At 43.4% G+C, this 18835-nt stretch overlaps 1 protein-coding gene across 6 annotated transcripts in view; it reads left to right on the top strand.

Annotated features, from left to right (window-relative positions):
• Positions 1-18835, top strand: part of kcnj15 (potassium inwardly rectifying channel subfamily J member 15) — a 46300-nt gene that overhangs the window by 3849 nt on the left and 23616 nt on the right. For 2 of the 6 annotated variants that reach the window (XM_043701343.1, XM_043701340.1), the window contains exon 1: positions 7605-7662. The exons of 2 other annotated variants lie outside the window; for them this stretch is intronic. Coding sequence is in view for 2 of the 4 variants with exons in the window: in XM_043701338.1 (XP_043557273.1) it covers positions 7595-7662 (68 nt within the window). In the remaining 2 variants the exon portion in view is untranslated. Of the gene's footprint in view, positions 1-7151; positions 7357-7594; positions 7663-18835 lie in introns of those variants that run through there. 2 more of the 6 variants (XM_043701339.1, XM_043701338.1) reach the window with 2 other exon arrangements.

Here is an 18835-nt window from a genome sequence, read left to right as displayed (position 1 = left end):
GTGGACTTGTTGGGCCGAAGGGCCTGTTTCCACACTGTAAGTAATCTAATCTAATCTAACATATGACTGGCCCAGTTCACTTTCTGATCAACAGTAAGTCTCCAGGATGGTGAAAGCAGGTGGTTCAACAATGGTAATGCCATTGAATTCCAAGCAGCTGTAGTTGGGTTCTCCCATTGTAGGAGATGATCATTTAAAACCAAACTACTGCAGATGCTGAAAATCTGAAATAAAGACAGAACATATTGGTCTTGCAGTATCCATGGAGAGAGAAACTTTTGAATCCAATATGACATCTTCAGAACCTCTTTTTCATAAATGTAGGTGGAAAGGAACTGAACAAGGGGGACAGAGGGATTGTCAAATCAAGGTAAAGAGAAATAATTTCAGTGGGTGTTTTAAAAAATTCTCAAGGTCAAGGACCAGGCTCGCAGGAAAGTAGTCTGACACAGAACAAACAGCCAAGAGGCGAGTCTGCTAGAATATAGTTTTATTCCCCGCAGTGTCCCCACAACCAGTCTCGTACTTACAACGGGTCTGGCTTATACTCACTCTACATGTTACCAAAACTGGGAGCCGTCAGTTCTCGTAGAGCGGTTGCCAACAACCCACGCTCGGCGGTTAAACGTAACCCCGGAGCAGACTCTACCGAACTGGAGACTTCTCCAGCTGATATACCCTTTTCCAGATATAAACATTCATGTGAACAGCAGAGCAAGGCTAAAAAACACATTCCATTCTGGTTACATACAGATAAGAAGATTCACACGGGAAGGTGTATAACAAGATTCACACGGGACTAAGCGACACCTTCGATTTTCGGTTAGATTCACACATGTATTGGGACACAATTTTAACCCTTTCACCACAGTGGGGCAGGAATAGATTGAAATGATGGAACTGCCAGGGTAGTCCTGTTGGTGGACTTTAGGAAAAAGGTGGAAGTGACTGTGTGAGTAGGGGCACTCTGAGGTGAGAAGCTGTGGATGGGAGATCTCCAGAGGAGATGAAGTCAGTGATAGTCCTGGAATGTTCAGTAGCGGGTTCATGATTCTGAAGGATACAGACTGAAGTGTCTGAGAGCTCAGCTTCTGCAAGTCATAGACCAGCATGATAGATGACAGCAGCACCACCCTTATTAGCAAGTGATTGCCTGACACTTGCAATCCAAATGTTACTTGGCACTTACCAGGTCAAGCATGGATACTGTCCACATTGTGTGTGGCCAACATTTTGAGTACTGTGCCCAGTTTTAAACTCCTTATTTATGAAAGAATTTGATTACAGAAACAGTTCAGAGAAATTTGAGGGACTGAGTTATAAGGAGACGTTGGACAAGCTTGGACTTTTTTCTTTAGAGAGTAGGAGGCTGAGGGGATATCTTACAGACGTGTATAAGATCATGAGAAGCATAGATAGGATGAATGCACTCCATGGTTTTCCCAGGGTTGGGAATCGAGAACTAGAGGGTATCAGTTTAAAGTAAGAGGGGAAAGAATAAATGGGAACCTGAGGGGCAACTTTTTTATGGAATGCTCTGCCAGTAGAAGTCATAGAATCATAGGGGTGTACAGCATGAAAACAGACCCTTCAGTCCAACTCGTCCATGCCGACCAATATACCAACCTAATCTAGTCCCACCTGCCAGCGCCCGACCCATATCCCTCTAAACCTTTCCTATTCATATACACATCCAGGTGCCTTTTAAATGCTGCAGTAGTACTCACCTCCACCACTTCCTCAGGCAGCCCATTCCAGACACAAACCACCCTCTGCATGAAAAAGATACCCCTTATGTCTCTTTTATATCTTTCCCCTCTCACCCTAAATCTATGCCCTCTAGTTCTAGACTCCCCGACCCCAGGGAAAACGATTTTGTCTATTTATCCTATCCATGCCCCTCATAATTTTATAAACCTCTATAAAGTCATCCCTCAGCCTCCGATGTTCCAGGGAAAACAACCCAAGCCAATTCAACCCCTCCCTATAGCTCAAATCCTCCAACCCTGGCAACATCCTTGTAAATCTTTTCTGAACCCTTTCAAGTTTCACAACATCCTTCCGATAGGAAGGAGACCGGAATTGCATGCAATATTCCAAAAGTGGCCTTAGCAATGACCTGTACAGCTGCAACATGACCTCCCAACTCCTGTATTCAATAAGGTTAAAAACAATGACTGCAGATGCTGGAAACCAGATTCTGGATCAATGGTGCTGGAAGAGCACAGCAATTCAGGCAGCATCAAGGAGCTTCAGCAAAATCAACGTTTCGGGCAAAAGCCCTTCATCAGGAATAAAGGCAGAGAGCCTGAAGCGTGGAGAGATAAGCTAGGGGAGGGTGGGGGTGGGGAGAGAGTAGCATAGAGTACAATAGGTGAGTGGGGGAGGAGATGAAGGTGATAGGTCAGGGAGGAGAGGGTGGAGTGGATAGGTGGAAAAGGAGCTAGGCAGGTCGGACAAGTCCGGACAAGTCAAGGGGACTGGAAGTTTGAAACTGGGATGAGGTGGGGGAAGGGGAAATGAGGAAGCGGTTGAAGTCCACATTGATGCCCTGGGGTTGAAGTGTTCCGAGGCGGAAGATGAGACGTTCTTCCTCCAGGTATCTGGCGGTGAGGGAACGGCGGTGAAGGAGGCCCAGGACCTCCATGTCCTCGGCAGAGTGGGAGGGGGAGTTGAAATGTTGGGCCACGAAGAACGCCTCATCCTCGATGCTGCCTGAATTGCTGTGCTCCTCCAGCACCATTGATCCAGAATCCTGTATTCAATACTCTGACCAATAAAGGAAAGCATAACAAATGCCGCCTTCACTATCCTATCTACCTGTGACTCTACTTTCAAGGAGTTATGAACTTGCACTCCAAGGTCTCTTTTTTTCAGCAACAATCCCTAGGACCTTATCATTAAGTGTATAAGTCCTGTTAAGATTTGCTTTCCCAAAATGCAAAAGCTCACATTTATCTAAATTAAACTCCAACTGCCACTTCTCAGCCCATTAGCCCATCTGATCAAGATCCTGTTGTAATCTGAGGTAACCTTCTTCGCTGTCCACTGCATCTCCAAGTCTGGTGTCATCAGCAAACTTACGAACTATACCTCTTATGCTTACATCCAAAACATTTATATAAATGACAAAAAGTAGTGGACCCAGCACCAATCCTTGTGGCACTCCACTGGTCACAGGCCTCAAGTCTGAAAAACACCCCTCCACCACCACCCTCTGTCTTCTACCTTTGAGCCAGTTCTGTATCCAAATGGCTAGTTCTCCCTGTATTCCATGAGATCTAACCTTACTAACCAGTCTCCATGGGGAACCTTGGTGAACGCCTTACTGAAGTCCATGTAGATCTGTCCTCATCAATCCTCTTTGTTACTTCTTCAAAAAACTCAATCAAGTTTGTGAGACATGATTTCCCCCACACAAAGCCCTGTTGACTATCCTTAATCAGTCCTTTCCTTTCCAAATACATGTACATCCTGTCCCTCCGGATTCCCTCCAACAACATGCCCATCACTGACGTCAGGTTCATCGGTCTATATTTCCCTGGCTTGTCCTTACCACCTTTCTTAAATAGTCGCACCACGTTAGCCAACCTCGCTTCTTTTATCAACTGTACCAGCCTCAGATTGATCGCTTTCCTCACTATCTCCCTGAATTCCAACCCCCCCAACCTTACTAGTTTAAATCCTCCCGAGCAGCTCGAGCAAGTCTCCCTTTCAGTATATTTGTCCTCTTCCAATTCAGGTGCAATCCATCCTTCTTGTACAGGTCGCTTCTACCCCAGAAGAAATTCCAGTGATCCAAAAATGTGAATCTTTCTCCCATACACCAGCTCCTCAGCCATGCATTCATCTATCTATATCTTCCCTTCAGAATCTCATCCTTTTCCCTTCCTATGTGGTCGGTTCCAATGTGTAAAATGACCTCTTGCTGGGCCCTCTCCCACTTTGAGAACATTCTGCAACTCTTTGAGACATCCTTGATCCTGATTTGGAGATGCTGGTGTTGGACTGGGGTGTACAAAATTAAAAATCACACAACACCAGGTTATAGTCCAACAGGTTTAATTGGAAGCACACTAGCTTTCGGAGCGCTGCTCCTTCGTCAGGTGGTTGTGGAGGACACAATTGTAAGGCACAGAATTTGTAGCAAAAGTTTACAGTGTGATGTAACTGAAATTATACATTGAAAAATACCTTGATTGTCTGTTGAGTCTTTCATCTGTTCGAATACCATGAAAGATGTGGAGCTATCATGGTATTTGAACAGATGAAAGACTCAACCAAGAATCAAGGTATTTCTCAATGTATAATTTCAGTTACATCACACTGTAAACATTTGCTATAAATTCTGTGTCTTACAAGTGTGTCCTCCACAACCACCTGACGAAGGAGCAGCACTCAGAAAGCTAGTGCTTCCAATTAAACCTGTTGGACTGTAACCTGGTGTTGTGTGATTTTTATCCTGGCTGCAGAAACCTCTGTCTGTAGCTTGGACTCGAGAGTCCCTGAACACAATCGATCTCTTGGAACCCGAATTACACCTCATTGCATTAGAGCCAGTCTCAATATCAGAAACTTGACTGTTCATTTTACATTCTCTTGAGAATCCATCACCTACTACATTTTCCAAACCAGCATACTTGTTTGAAATAGGGATAGCCACAGAAGATTCCTGCACTTGTGATTTAGGCAGGTGGGTTAACAACATTTAAAAGGCATTCGGAGAAATGGACTAAAAGGATATGTTCCAAGTGCAGGGAAATGGTGTTACCGTGGATAGACATTTTGGTCGGCATGGACCAGTCTGTGCTATAGGACACTATGACTCTAATATTCACGGAAGTGATTTCTGGCACACAGAAAGGTTGCATAGGTTAAGCCGATATCCATTGGAACATATAAGATCTGAAGGTCTTTAAGGTGTAAGCTGAAAGGATGTTACCCTTTGCAAGAGCGTCTAGCACATGGGAACACAGTTTGAAAATAAGGTGTTTCCAATTTCTGAAGAAGAAGAGGGTAATATTTTTGCTTTCAGATAGTGTTGCATCTGTCAAATTCCCTTTCCAGCAGAGAGGTTGAGGCATGGTAATTGAATATTGATAGATTTAGATAGATTCTTGACTAACAAGGTAGTCAAAGGATATGAGACTAGCCAGGAAAATGTGTTGAAGCCACAATCAAATCACCCATGATCATGTTGAATATTGAGCCAGCTAAATGGGCCAAATAGTCTCCTTCTGATCTTAGGTCATTAGTTTGCGGAAGGGAGGGACTACCCAGTAAAGTGGAGGAGCCTAGAGAGAAAATTCTACTATACCTAACATAACTGCTGATGTCTCTATCACTGATGACGGAACACTGAGAAAAATATGTAATTTCACGAAGCTATATGTGAGATTTGTAACTAGGACAGGAATTTTGAACCCAACAGGCTGAGGGAAGAGAGCCAGTGAAAGTTGCCGGTCACTCTGATCAATTCCCCCCTCTTTACAGTGGCTCTGCAATCCTACCTCTAAGAAAAAATCATGGCTTCAAGTGCCAATTCAGGGATTCGGGTACAAATTCTCCCCTGACACTCTATTGCAAAACGAATGAAATGTCCTGCACACTCAAAGGTGGCATTATTAAAATGAGGTGGTAAATTTTCCATCCTTTTCAGGGATGGATGGAAAGTACCCTGTGACATTAATTCGAAGAAAAACGATGGGAGTGTCCTGATTAATCTTTATCCTGTGACTACTGTCTAAAACAAATTATCTGACTCTTTGACCACATTTTTTGATCATCTGCCCTAATATTGCCTTATCTGGTCAGTGTCATATCTTGTTTTATAATGCTCACGTGAGCACCTTGAGAAGTTTGGTTATGCGAATTGGCACTCTACAAATTCAAATTGGTGTTGGCAGTTTGTTGCATTGCTGTTTGTGTGATCTTGCCGTATGCAATTTATGTATTTACAACAGTTCAAGAGCACTTCATTGTCAGTAAAGTACTCTGGGATGGCCTGAATTTCTGCAACGGATATATAAATGTATGAAAAGCAAAGAATTTGATGTGCTTGAACTTAGAGTCGTACACCATGCGAACAGACCCTTTGGTCCAACTCATTCATACCAACCAAGTTTCCCAAACTAAACCATTTGCCTGAGTTTGACCCATATTCCTCTAAATCTTTCCTATTCATGTACCTTTCCAAATGTCCTTTAAGTGTTATTACTGTATGTGCCACTTCCTCTGCCAGTACATACTACACACGAACCACCCTCTACGTGAGAAAGGTTGCCCCTCGGGTCCCTTTTAAATCTTTCTCTTCTCATCTTAAACCTATGCCCTCACTTGAAAGGCAGGAAGTCATATACGCACCGCACCTTCCAAAAACACCCATGTGATAATGGCCAGACAATCTAAATTTGAGTTGTTGATTGAGAGATAAATATCGGCTAAGGCATCAGAGATAACCTCCCTGTTTTTTCTCATGCACATTCAGAGAGTTAGTACAGACATCACTGGCTGAATCATGCCTTCTTCTGCACTGTATTAGCATCAAAATGACACCACTTCCAGTAGTGCAGCCCTCTTTCAGTACTCCACTACATTGATGGCCTGGAGCTTTTGGAGTGGGACTTGAACCCACAGTCTTCTGGCTCAGTTGAGAGTACGACCAACCGTGTCATTAAGCCTGTGAAAAGAGGTTTCAATCATCAAAAAAACTTCCATTGGCCAGCTACAGCCAACTCACTAAACACTCAGAATGTGAGACCACTTTGTGCTGCATCCAGTGCAAAATGTAAAATCTAGAAATGTACATCAGTGAATGAAAACTGTACCAACAAAAGGGTAGGGTGATGCTGAGAATGGAGAAAAGTGTGTGGAATTATTAAAATGTGTTATACATTTGAATATTCAAAGTCTCAGATATCTCCTTCAGTTTATGCATTGGTAGGTTAGAATGCCTCTCCTTTCCTTGAAATCTCACTTGATACTTTGAGATTGAGTGTTTTTTTTCTGTGTAGATGCAGATATTCCTGACACAAAAGTAAATGTGCCTTGCATTGACCAGGCCTGGTATAATCAACATAAATTTATTCTTATACCTGTTTAACTCTATAGATTATTTAATATCTGATATAAAATTTAGTTTTCTGAACTTTCCATTGTCTTGCGTGTTGATCTTGCATGATTGTCTGAAAATGTGCAATTTTTTAAATCATTTCTTCTGCAAGTTATGTTCTCAGTGTCCAGTATTCACTGAGTAGGATCATATGGTAAAAAGCTGAAAATCTTGAATAAAGACAAAATGTTCTGGCTGCATGTTACTCAGAGTCTGAAGCGGGGAAGGATAAGAAACTGCTTCAGGTGAGAGCCTACGTTAGAACTACAATTATAAGTCTGGAAAGATCCTGACATTGCTGCAAAAAGACAAATCAGGACATGCTCAGGTGAGTACAGCTCTCGCATTCCTGGGCATGTTCTGGCTTTTCTTACATCAGGGACTTCTGTTGGACTGTGCTACTTGTGGTGAAGTGAAGGTTGCTGAAGTGTTACTGCTTTAATCACTGATCTGATGCTGATTTACCTGCTCTTTATTTCCAAGAATTGTCTGTACTTGGCACCAATGATCACTTTCCTACTACCTTCAAATGTTGCAGAAAAATTAACACGGTAAGCCCTTTATAACTTTTTCAGTTCTGAGGTAACTGATAGATAGCACTGCTGTCATCTCTGAGTCAGAAGCTTGTGGTTTCAATTCCCATTCCAGGACTCAATCACCTAATCTAGGCTGACACTTAAAAGCAGAATTAAGAGAATGCTGTGCTATTAGGGTTAGATTTTGGATGAGATTGTAAACCAAGGCCCCACTGCCTGTTCGCATTGATATAAAAGGTTTAATTGTGATGGAAGATGGACCAAGATCTTCTGATAATATGGGCAATGGTCATCCTTCAATCAACATTATGTGATATACACAAGGCCTGGATTTAGGGGTGATCCCTAGTTCAAAGTTTTCAATTATCAGAGATATCTATTTAAGCACAGATTTGTTTGGGTGACATAACTGAAGTATTAAAAATAATTAAGTCTTCAGATTATATGTGGAAAGACATTTTGAGCAAGATAGTTTGGATCGTAATTCTATTTGGTAGTGCACAAGACAGGCATGTCTCATTTGCCAGTTTTTTTTGTGCAATATTGGGGAAGTTTTCTTTTTACAGGGGATTATTGGTACTTAAGCTGGCAGAAAGTGAGGACTGCTGATGCTGAAGATCAGAGCTGAAAAATGTGTTGCTGGAAAAGTGCAGCAGGTCAGACAGCATCCAAGGAGCAGGAGAATTGACATAAGCCCTTCTTCAGGAATTCCCAAAACGTCGATTCTCCTGCTCCTTGGATTCTGCCTGACCTGCTGCGCTTTTCCAGCAACACACTTTTCAGCACTTAAGCTGGCATGTTGAGCGTGGATTTACTGCAACCGTTTAAAATGGGGTATGACCAATTCTGCACTCACTTGTGATGAGTCCTCCCCTTGCGCTGTTTACCTGTCACATGTAATCCCTTTCCATCTGGATCACTCCTTTTGGCCTCAAATTCTCTCTAGACCTTTTCATTGTGAGGTAGTGTGTCATTGGCTGTCTGAAATTCTCTGTTTCTCCTCCTTGCTTTGTTTCTCTCTGAACCTATTGCACTCCATTTCTTAAATTCTGTTGGAGGACTATCATCTACTTTGCATAAACTGAATGCTAACTGAACCATGAGCCCAACAGTGAACATCAAGCCATCATCTCCAGGACTGACCTCTGGTGATATTCTTGTCACTGTCTGCAACCTCATAGCTAGGTGGAGGTGGGTACTGCAGATGCTGGAGATCAGAGTCAAGATTAGACTGGTGTTGGAAAAGCACAGCAGGTCAGGCAGCATCCGAGAAGCAGGAAAATCGACGTTTCGGGCAGAAGCCCTTCATCAGGAGTGAGGCTGAGAGCCTCGGGAGTGGAGAGATTGAGAGTATGAATTCTTCTGAGGATATAATACAGTAGTAGTTTGCAGTTTTGAGAGAGTGTGGTCCTCAGTTGAGGCATAGCTGACTGTAAAGAGGTTAAGTGGTGGTGCAAGTGTGGAGCAGAGGATTCGGAAGGAGGTTTAGAGTATGAATTCTCTCATCCCTGAGGCTCCCAGCCTCATTCCTGATGAAGGGCTTTTTCCTGAAATGTCGATTTTCCTGCTCCTCGGATGCTACCTGATCTACTCTAATCTTGACTGCAACCTCATAGCTCCCTAGTCCTGAACAGCTCACTTCTACCTTCTTCCCAAAATGCACTAACCAGAACCGTCATTTCAGTCATCCCTCGATAATCATCTTTTTCATATATATCCACCATTCTTCTGACCACCCTGCCACTTTAGCAGGTTCCATTTTCATGGTCCAACCTGCCATTCCTTCATCATGATGACCAATCTTCCGACATTTCCATCCACCATGGGTAATTGAAGGTTCTCTGCTTCTTTCTTGAACTGAAGTGCAAAAGGGTGCAGAAAAGATTTACAAAGATGTTGCCAGGATCGAAGGGTTTGATTTATAGGGAGAGGCTGAATAAGTTGGGGTTATTTTCCCTGGAGCATGAGAAGCTGAGGGGTGACCTTATAGGGGTATAAAATCATGAGGGGCATGGATTTGGTGAATAGCCAAGGTCTTTTTCCCAGGGAAGGGGAGTTGGAAACTAGAGGGCATAGATTAAAGGTGAGAGGGAAAGATGTAAAGGGAGTAAGCGGCAACTTTTTCATGCAGAGAATGGTGCATGTATAGAATGAGTTGTCAGCAGAAGTACTGGAGGCTGTTGACAACTTTTAAAAGACATCTGGATGGGTACATGAATAGGAAAGGTTTAGAGGGATATGGGCCAAGTGTTGGCAAATGGGACTAGAATAATCTAGGATATCTGGTTGGCATGGAAGAGTTCGACCAAAGGGTCTGTTTCCGTGCTGGAAAGCTCTATGACCATGGCTCTAGTCTTTATCCACCATTCACTCTCCTGTATCTGGATGAACGTCTTCTCTCATTTTCCAACTTTCTTGTGAACAATGCTCATTTCATCCAAATAAAAAGATATTGGGTCTGAGCTGTGTCTTCCCCTTTTTTTGAGATGCATGATACGTTCTTCCTTCTACCCTTCTGTTCCCAATCCATTGAGGACTGTCTAGGTACCACTTCTTGCTCATGCCCTGAGCTAGAAAACTCAACATTGCTTTCAATTTCCAAGTTTTTCTTTTTTTCACATGTCTGACTCTTCGAAATACCTTAACATCTCTGTCCCCATTTATAGGATTGACCGTCAAAAAATGATAGCCTACTGATTTCCATAACTAATACTGCACACTAGCACACCTTTAAGTGCTGAAAGAATATCATTCCATACTTTGTTGTATCGAATGCACTCATACAGTCTTTCTTATCGGTGTTTCTGACATCATTCTTTTCCCTAAACTGAGGACACTCTGCCACCATAGTTGACAGCATCCTCAAGAATGCCCATGAACTTGCCTGCAATTCTCCTCTCATCCTTTCTATTTTATCTCAGTCCCATGAATACCCCTTTCACCCCACCAACCTCCATTATTTTCAACCATCTCCATTGTGATGCCATCACTGAACACATCTCCCTTTCCCTTCCCCTTTCGCCATTCTGATGTGATGCCAGCTTTCCTTTTTAAATCTAGACTTTGGTTCTCATTGATCAAGGTAGTTTGAACCATTATGGCTGGCACAGTGGCTCAGTGGTTAGCACTGCTGCCCCACAGCACCAGGAACCCAGGTTCACCCTCAGGTGACTGACTGTGTGTAGTTTGCACATTCTCCCCATGTTTGTGTGGGTTTCCTTTGGGTGCTCTAGTTTCCTCCCACAGTCCACAGATGGACAGGTTAGGTGGATCAGCTATGCTCAGTTTTCCACAATGTCGAGGGATGTGTAGGTTAGTGGATTCGCCATGGGAACAGGGTTAGGTGGTAAATCTGGATGGGATGCTCGTCAGAGGGTCGGTGTGGATTTGATAGGCCGAATGGCCTCCTTCCACACTGTGGGGATCTATGATTCAATGATCAACAAAGGCAACAGCAAACCTGTTCAAAAGTATATGGTACCTGGCCCTGTTAAAACACAAACTATCTGACTTGTACAGATCCCACCTTTTCTAGACTGGTTTCTATTGCCCCAAGAATCTAAAGTCTTCCCTTTTGTACTGTATCTCCAGGCCAGGCTAGCATTCAATTGCACTATTCTCCTATTTCTGTGCTTACTAGTGCATGGCATCAGATACAATCTAGAGGTTGTTACTTTAATTTTCTTCCTAGCTTTCTAAAATCTGTCTGTTCAATCTTATGTTTGGCCAATCATATCCACCATGACCAGGGTCTCCAAGCCCTCCGTTTCTTCCTTTCCCGATGTCCCCAACGGTACCCTTCCACTGACACTCTCATTCGTTTGGCTAAACTGGTCCTCACCCTTAAAAATTTCTCCCACTTCCTCCAGACCAAAGGGGTAGCCATGGACACCCAAATGGGCCCCAGCTATGCCTGTCTCTTTGTTGGCTACGTAGAACAGTCCATCTTCCGTAATTACACCGGCACCACTTCCCACCTCTTCCTCCGCTATATTGATGACTGCATCGGCGCCACCTTATGCTCCCGCAAGGAGGTTGAGCAGTTCATCAACTTCACCAACACATTCCACCACGACCTTAAATTCACCTGGACCATCTCTGACACCTCCTTCCCCTTCCTGAACCTCTCCATCTCCATTAATGACAACCGACTTGACACATGTTTTACAAACCCACCGACTCCCACAGCTACCTGGATTACACCTCTTCCCACCTTACCTCCTGCAAAAATGGCATCCCGTATACCCAATTCCTCTGCCTCCGCAGTATCTGCTCCCAGGAGGACCAGTTCCACCACAGAACACACTAGATGGCCTCCTTCTTTAGAGATTGCAATTTCCTTTCCCACGTGGTTGAAGATGCCCTCCAATGCATCTCATCCACATCCCGCATCTCCAACCACAAACCCCACTCGTCCAACTGTAACAAGGACAGAACCCCCCTGGTCCTTCCCTTCCGCCCTACCAACCTTCGCATTAACCATATCATCCGCCGACATTTCCGCCACCTCCAAACGGACCCCACCGCCAGGGATATTTTTCCCTCCCCACCCATTTCCACTTTCCACAAAGACCATTCCCTCCATGACTACCTGGTCAGGTCCACACCTGCCAACAAACCACCGTCCTCCCCGGCACCCTCCCCTGCCACTGCAGGAATTGCAAAATCTGGGCCCACACCTCCCCCCTTCCCTCCATCCAAGGCCCCAAAGGAGCCTTCCACATCCACCAAAGTTTTACCTGCACATCCACCAATGTCATCATTTATTGTATCCGTAGCTCCCGAGGTGGTCTCCTCTACATTGGGGAGACTGGACGCCTCCTTGTGGAGTGCTTCAGGGAACATCTCCGGGACACCCTCACCAATCAACCCCACCGCCCTATGGCCCAACATTTCAACTCCCCCTTCCACTCTGCCGAGGACATGCAGGTCCTGGGTCTCCACCACCACCGCTCCCTCACCACCTGGAGGAAGAGCGCCTCATCTTCCGCCTCAGAACACTTCAACCCCAGGGCATCAGTGTGGACTTCACCAGTTTCCTCACTTCCCCTTCCCACACTTTACCTCAGTTCCAACCTGGAGAAAGTGAGGTCTGCAGATGCTGGAGATCAAAGTTGAAACTTTATTGCTGGAACAGCACAGCAGGTCAGGCAGCATCCAACATTCCTGAAGAAGGGCCTGTGCCCGAAACGTCGAATCTCCTGTTCCCTGGATGCTGCCTGACCTGCTGTGCTGTTCCAGCAATAAAGTTTCAACTCAGTTCCAACCTTCCAGCTCAGCACTGTCCTCATGACCTGTCCTACCTGCCAATCCCCCTTCCCACCTATCCACTCCAACCTCCCCTTCCCTCTGACCTATCACATCCATCCCCATCCCCATTCACCTATTGTACTCTTTGCTACCTTCTCCACAGCCCTACCCCCTCTCCCCTCCCTCCCCATTTATCTCTCTACCTCTATTCCTAATGAAGGGCTTTTGCCCGAAACTTCGATTTTCCTGCTGCCTGACCTGCTGTGCTTTTCCAGCACCACTCTGATCTAAACTCCGGTTTCCAGCATCTGCAGTCCTCACTTTGGCCTGTTCAATCTTAAGCCTCTTTCTACCAGTCTGATATGAATATGGACCACAACATCTGCTTTTTTTTAGCCATGTAGATGCTGTGCAGCCATGCAATGACATCTTTGATCCTTGCACCAGGAAGACAACATTCCATCCTCGCTTCACATCTGTGGCTGTAGAAATAGCTGTTGGTTCTCTAAACTATTTAATATCCCATTACTATTGCTTTTCTGACCACCCTTGCTGTTAGAAAGAGCATTCTGAGACTTGGACCTGGAGATGGTGAGGAAACCATGATATAGATCCAAGTCAGAATGGTGGGTAAAACTTAATTAGTATTTTGAGTCTAATGTGGCTGTTCTTCCAAAGAAGTCGAAACATGAACTCTGTTCCTCTCTCCACTGAAGCTGCAAACTTCTCCAGCGCTTTCTGTTTTTATATTAGTTTTTATGTTACCTGTTGGTTAATGCTTGTGGTAAAACAGTAAAACACTGGAAGACCCCTTTCCCTGCACCTTCACCCTCCACCTTAGGTATTCTTAACCTGCTGAATTATTTTATGACAATCTTCCCCATCTTCTATTTGATGAAGCGCAGCTTTAGTCCCTATTTATATTGATGGCATGCTATCTGTAAGTAAGCATGCTTCGACCTGTTCACAACCATAGAAAGTATCCCACCATCTCAGCAATTTAAGAACAGTCACTTAACATTACCCATACTTTCTGAGCATATCCCTTTCTGAAAGAAACACCCAGAGTAGAAGTGCATTACTCATCATGTCTTTGTGTGTTTTATTCAGAAACGCACATGTTGAGAACTGTGCATTCACCAGAAAGTGTCTGGGAGCTGTGTTTCTTATCAGTACCTTCCCTTTCACCAGCGAACTATGAATATTTTCTAGATTTGTGGATTTCATGCACATAACAATCGTGTGTGTGTGTAGATGTGTGTGTGTGTGTAGATGTGTGTGTGTGTAGGTGTGTGTGTGTGTGTGTAGTTTTAGTGTAATAAAATATCCTAAAACACTGTCCAGGAGACAAGAACATTATAACATGTGGCATGATTGAGACCCACAACATATGGTTATTTTAGAGCAGATGGCCAAAAAGCTGGTTAAAGAGACCGGTTTTACAGTACATCTTAAAGGAGGAGAAAGAAGTAGATGATATGAAAGAGACCGGTTTTATAGTACATCTTAAAGGAGGAGAAAGAAGTAAATGATATGAAAGGAAATTCCAGACCTTCAGGTGTGGCCACCAATGGTGCGGAGATTAAAATTGAACTAAATTGGATTGAATTGAATTTATTGTCACATGTGCTGAGGCACAGTGAAAAGCTTTGTCTAGTGAGCAATACAGGCAGATCACAGAGTTAAGTAGCATAACTAAGTAAATAATAGGTAAACAGTGGCAAAAACAAAAACACAGGTACAGGCAAATGCTAAGAGTTTGTGAGTCCATTCAGTATTCTAACAACAGTAGGGTAGAAACTGTTTTGAAACTGGCTGGTGCATGTGTTTAGGCGTGTATGCCTTCTCCCCGATGGTAGAGGTTGTGGGAAAACATTGCCAGGGTGGGATGGATCTTTAAGAATGCTGGCGGCCTTTCCCTGACAATGAGCCTGGTAGATGGATTCTATAGATGGGAGGTTGGCCTTTGTGATTGTCCAGGCCGAGTTCACCACTCTCTGTTACCATCTCCGATCTTGAATGGTGCAGTTGCCATACCAGGTAGTGACACATCCGGACAGAAAACTCTCGATGGTGCACCTATAAAAGTTGGAAAGGGTATTTGCCGTCATGCCAAATTTCCTCAGCTGCCTGAGGAAAAAGAGATGTTGTTGGGCCTTTGCAACCCGTGTGTTCACGTGAAGAGTTCAAGAAAGCTTGTTGTTGATGACCACTCCCAGGAGCTTGATGCTGTCCACTCGTTGCACCTTTGTGCCGTTAATGTGTAAGGGGGCATCTTATAAACTTATAAATCTTATAAACTTCTATCAAGTCACTCCTCAACCTCCTGCATTCCAGTGATAAGCAAACCCAATTTAGCCAGCCTTTCCTCATAGCTAAAATCCCCTATACCAGATAACATCCTAGTAAACCTTTTCTATTCCCTCTCCAAAGCATCCACAGCCTTCTGATAGTGTGGTGACCAGAATTGTACTAATCCTCTCAGAACAAAATATACAGCATTAATCTGCAAACTCTTTTTCTAATTATTGATATCATACATAAAAACATAATCACATCTGCAACTACCCCATCTTCCAAAAGACTCTGCGTTTTCAAAATCAGATAATCTGGAGGTGTCACTGTTATCAAAGAGCATACTCTGCTCAGACTTGGGAAATTGATAGTTTGCTGAGTGGAAGACTATTGATATTGGTTATTTTGCTGACAGCCTGAGGTCAGTCAATCCTTTTAAACTGGAGGACCTTTAATCTTGTGGATTTTGATTAGGGAAGCCAGCTCTCCAGCTGAAACAGGCAATTTCCTCTTTACAGTATCTTGATTAATTGGACATCGGTCATCCCTTTTCAGTGGTTGCTTCCAAATAGTTGTATGCACCAGATCATCAATCTGTGTTAGCAGATTTTTATTCTCACTCCACCTTTTGATCTGTGCTGTAACCCTCTTATTTCAACCTGGTTATTGGCTTGGACCCTCTGCTTCACCCTCAACACTTGCATTATTGGTGAAACCACTGTATTCACTTCCCTTCTGTTTGAAGATAGCTTCTGTCATTATTACTGAGGACTTTTCAGAGGGAAATAAAGAAATGAATTGTTATGCTTGAAATTGCCTCTTCCGAGTCACCTCAGCATCTAACATCAAATGTGAATCTGTCACATCTATTTGTTTACCAGGCTGTGTTGCACTTTTGAGTTGCATCAGTTATAAATTCACCATTTAGTTAGTTGAAGTATGCTTTCGTGGGCTATCTCATTGCTCGTTTTCCCTCATAAATATTGCTAGCTGTACAGTCTGAGTGCTCTTCCATGTTAATGATAGTGAAAAACATTTATGCCAATCCTGTATAGCCACAGGTTCCCACCTCATTAACAGTATGAAGCAACTATCTTATCCCAGTGTGACTGACCTCTGTGGATTCTGATCTTGTCTTAGGTTCTACCATGAGTTCAGGGTGTGCTATGTAATCTTCTACTAGCTGACCTTTGATTGGTTGTTCCTTGATTTGCTGTTCATTTACTTGTTATTCCTTAACCAGTTGCTTCTTAATGTTATATTATGTAACTCCAACCCTTCTGTCATTTGAATAAACTTGAGATCAAGAGTAAAATTTCTGATTGTGATGTATTTATAGGCCTTCTATTATTTGGTGGCCTCTGTCTGAGAAAGTTGCTTGTAACGAGCTTTTAATCTTAAGAGCTATATACTTCCTGGACGAGGAGTGGCAGATGGAGTTTATTTTAGATAAATGTGAGGTGCTGCATTTCGGAAAAGCAAATCCGAGCAGGACTTATACACTTAATGGTAAAGTCCTGGGGAGTGTTGCAGAACAAAGAGACCTTGGAGTGCAGGTTCATACTTCCTTGAAAGTAGAGTCACAGGTAATAAATAGACAGTCTTTTCCCTGGGTTGGGGGAGTCCGGAACTAGAGGGCATAAATTTAGAGTGGGAGGGCAAAGATATTAAAGAGACCTAAGGGGCAACTTTTTCACACAGAGGATGGTGCGTGTATGGAATGAGCTGCCAGAGGAAGTGGTGGAGGCTGTTAAAATTACAGCATTTAAAAGGCATGTCTTGGGTATATAAATAGGAAGGGTTCAGAGGGATCTGGATCAAGAATGTGATGCTGAAAAAGCACAGCAAGTCAGGCAGCATCTGAGGAGCAGGAGAGTCAACGTTTTGGGCATGAGCCTTTCATCAGGAATCAGGTTAGGATATCTGGTCAGTATGGATGAATTGGACCGAAGGGTCTGTTTCTGTGCAGTACATCTCTATGATTCTATGAGTTGAACTATTGCTGCTTGTAGATAGTGTTTTCTTAACCATGGCTCACCATCTGTTAGTAAAGTGAAGTCACCCCAGTGTCTAACTTTAATTTTTTTCACTGGAGTGTAGGAGATTGAGGGATTATAAAATCATGAGGAACATGGATAGGGTAAATAGTCAAAAGTCTTTTTCCAACGTGGGGGAGGGGTCAGAAACTAGAGGGTATAGAGTTAAGGTGAGAGGGGAAAGATTTAAAATGAGGGGGATCTTTTTCACACACAGTATAGTGTGTGTATGGAATGAGTTGCCAGAGGAAATAGCAGAGCTGGGTACAATTCTAACATTTAAAAAAAATTTGTACGGGTGCATGAGTAGGAAAGGTTTGGAGGGATATGGGCCAAACACACGCAAAGTAGACTAGTTCAGTTTAAGATACTGGTCAGCGTGGACGAATTGGATCAAAGGGTCTGTTTCCATGCAGGATGACTCTATGATGTCAGACAGCCCTCTGAAGTGTTTGATGTCTGCTATCTCAGGACTTTACTGCCCTCAGTAGTCAGAATTAACCTGCACTTCTCAGTTCAAAACCACTTTTCATAGTTGCACAAGTGACTGTACAAGCTCGCCTAAATGTATAGCACATGATTAAGATTGTTTTCTTTTAAATGTAATTATTCTTATAATGCCACTGAATGCACTAAACAGGCTGGTATCCGTCCTGTACTTCTGTGTTTAGTGATTCATGTGCATTAAATCCTGTCATTCACACATTGTCAACGTAGCCTTGGAGCCCTCTAAATACAGCATGCAAGCATTTCATGAATTTTTTTTTAATATTGTTGAACACAACTTTAAACTTCTGTATTGAGACCACATTTTGGAAAATTGATCATTTCTTTTTATTAGATTTAAATTTCCATGAATATGACCTGATCATGTCGCACTAACGTTCCTTACAAACCTTTTCACGACAAGACCCAACAAGGGGTTTGATCTGTTGCTGAAGATTCCAACTTTTACTGTGGGAATTAATAAAGACAAAAGAAAGAAAAGGATTGTATCATCCATTTCACAACTTCTGAAACATAGCCACAGTTGTAATGTACGAAATATTAAATATGAACTGAAATTTCCATACCTTCACTGCAAATACAGCTTACCAGACTCCAGTTCATGAATGTAACATTGTGGTGAGGGATAAAGATCTCCAAATCTCAGTTGAAATAGCAATTTCTTGCATCAATATTTATCTGATGCCATGAATGCAAATGTTCACCTGAAGTAGCTTCAAGTTGAATTTGGGGATAACTGAGACGTGGCTTCAAGTGGACAGGGCCTGGGAAATGAATATTCAAGGCTACACGTGCTATCGTAAGGACAGACTGACGGGCAGAGGAGGTGGGGTGGCCTTGTTGGTAAGGGAGGATATTCAGTCCCTTGCGTGGGGGGACCTAGAGTCAGGGGATGAAGAGTCAGTGTGGATAGAGCTGCAAAATAGTAAGGGTAAAAAGACCCTCTTGGGAGTCATCTACAGGCCCCCAAACAGTAGTCTGGATGTCGGATGTAAGTTGAATCAGGAGCTGAAATTGGCCTGTCATAAAGATGTCACTACAGTTGTTATGGGGGATTTTAACATGCAGGTAGACTGGGAGAATCAGGATAGTATTGGACC

This window comes from Chiloscyllium plagiosum, chromosome 12, assembly GCF_004010195.1.
Source record: "Chiloscyllium plagiosum isolate BGI_BamShark_2017 chromosome 12, ASM401019v2, whole genome shotgun sequence".
Taxonomy (NCBI): Eukaryota; Metazoa; Chordata; class Chondrichthyes; order Orectolobiformes; family Hemiscylliidae; genus Chiloscyllium; species Chiloscyllium plagiosum.
The sequence above is the reverse complement of the archived record's forward strand: the minus strand, read 5'-3'. Positions and strand labels throughout refer to the sequence as shown.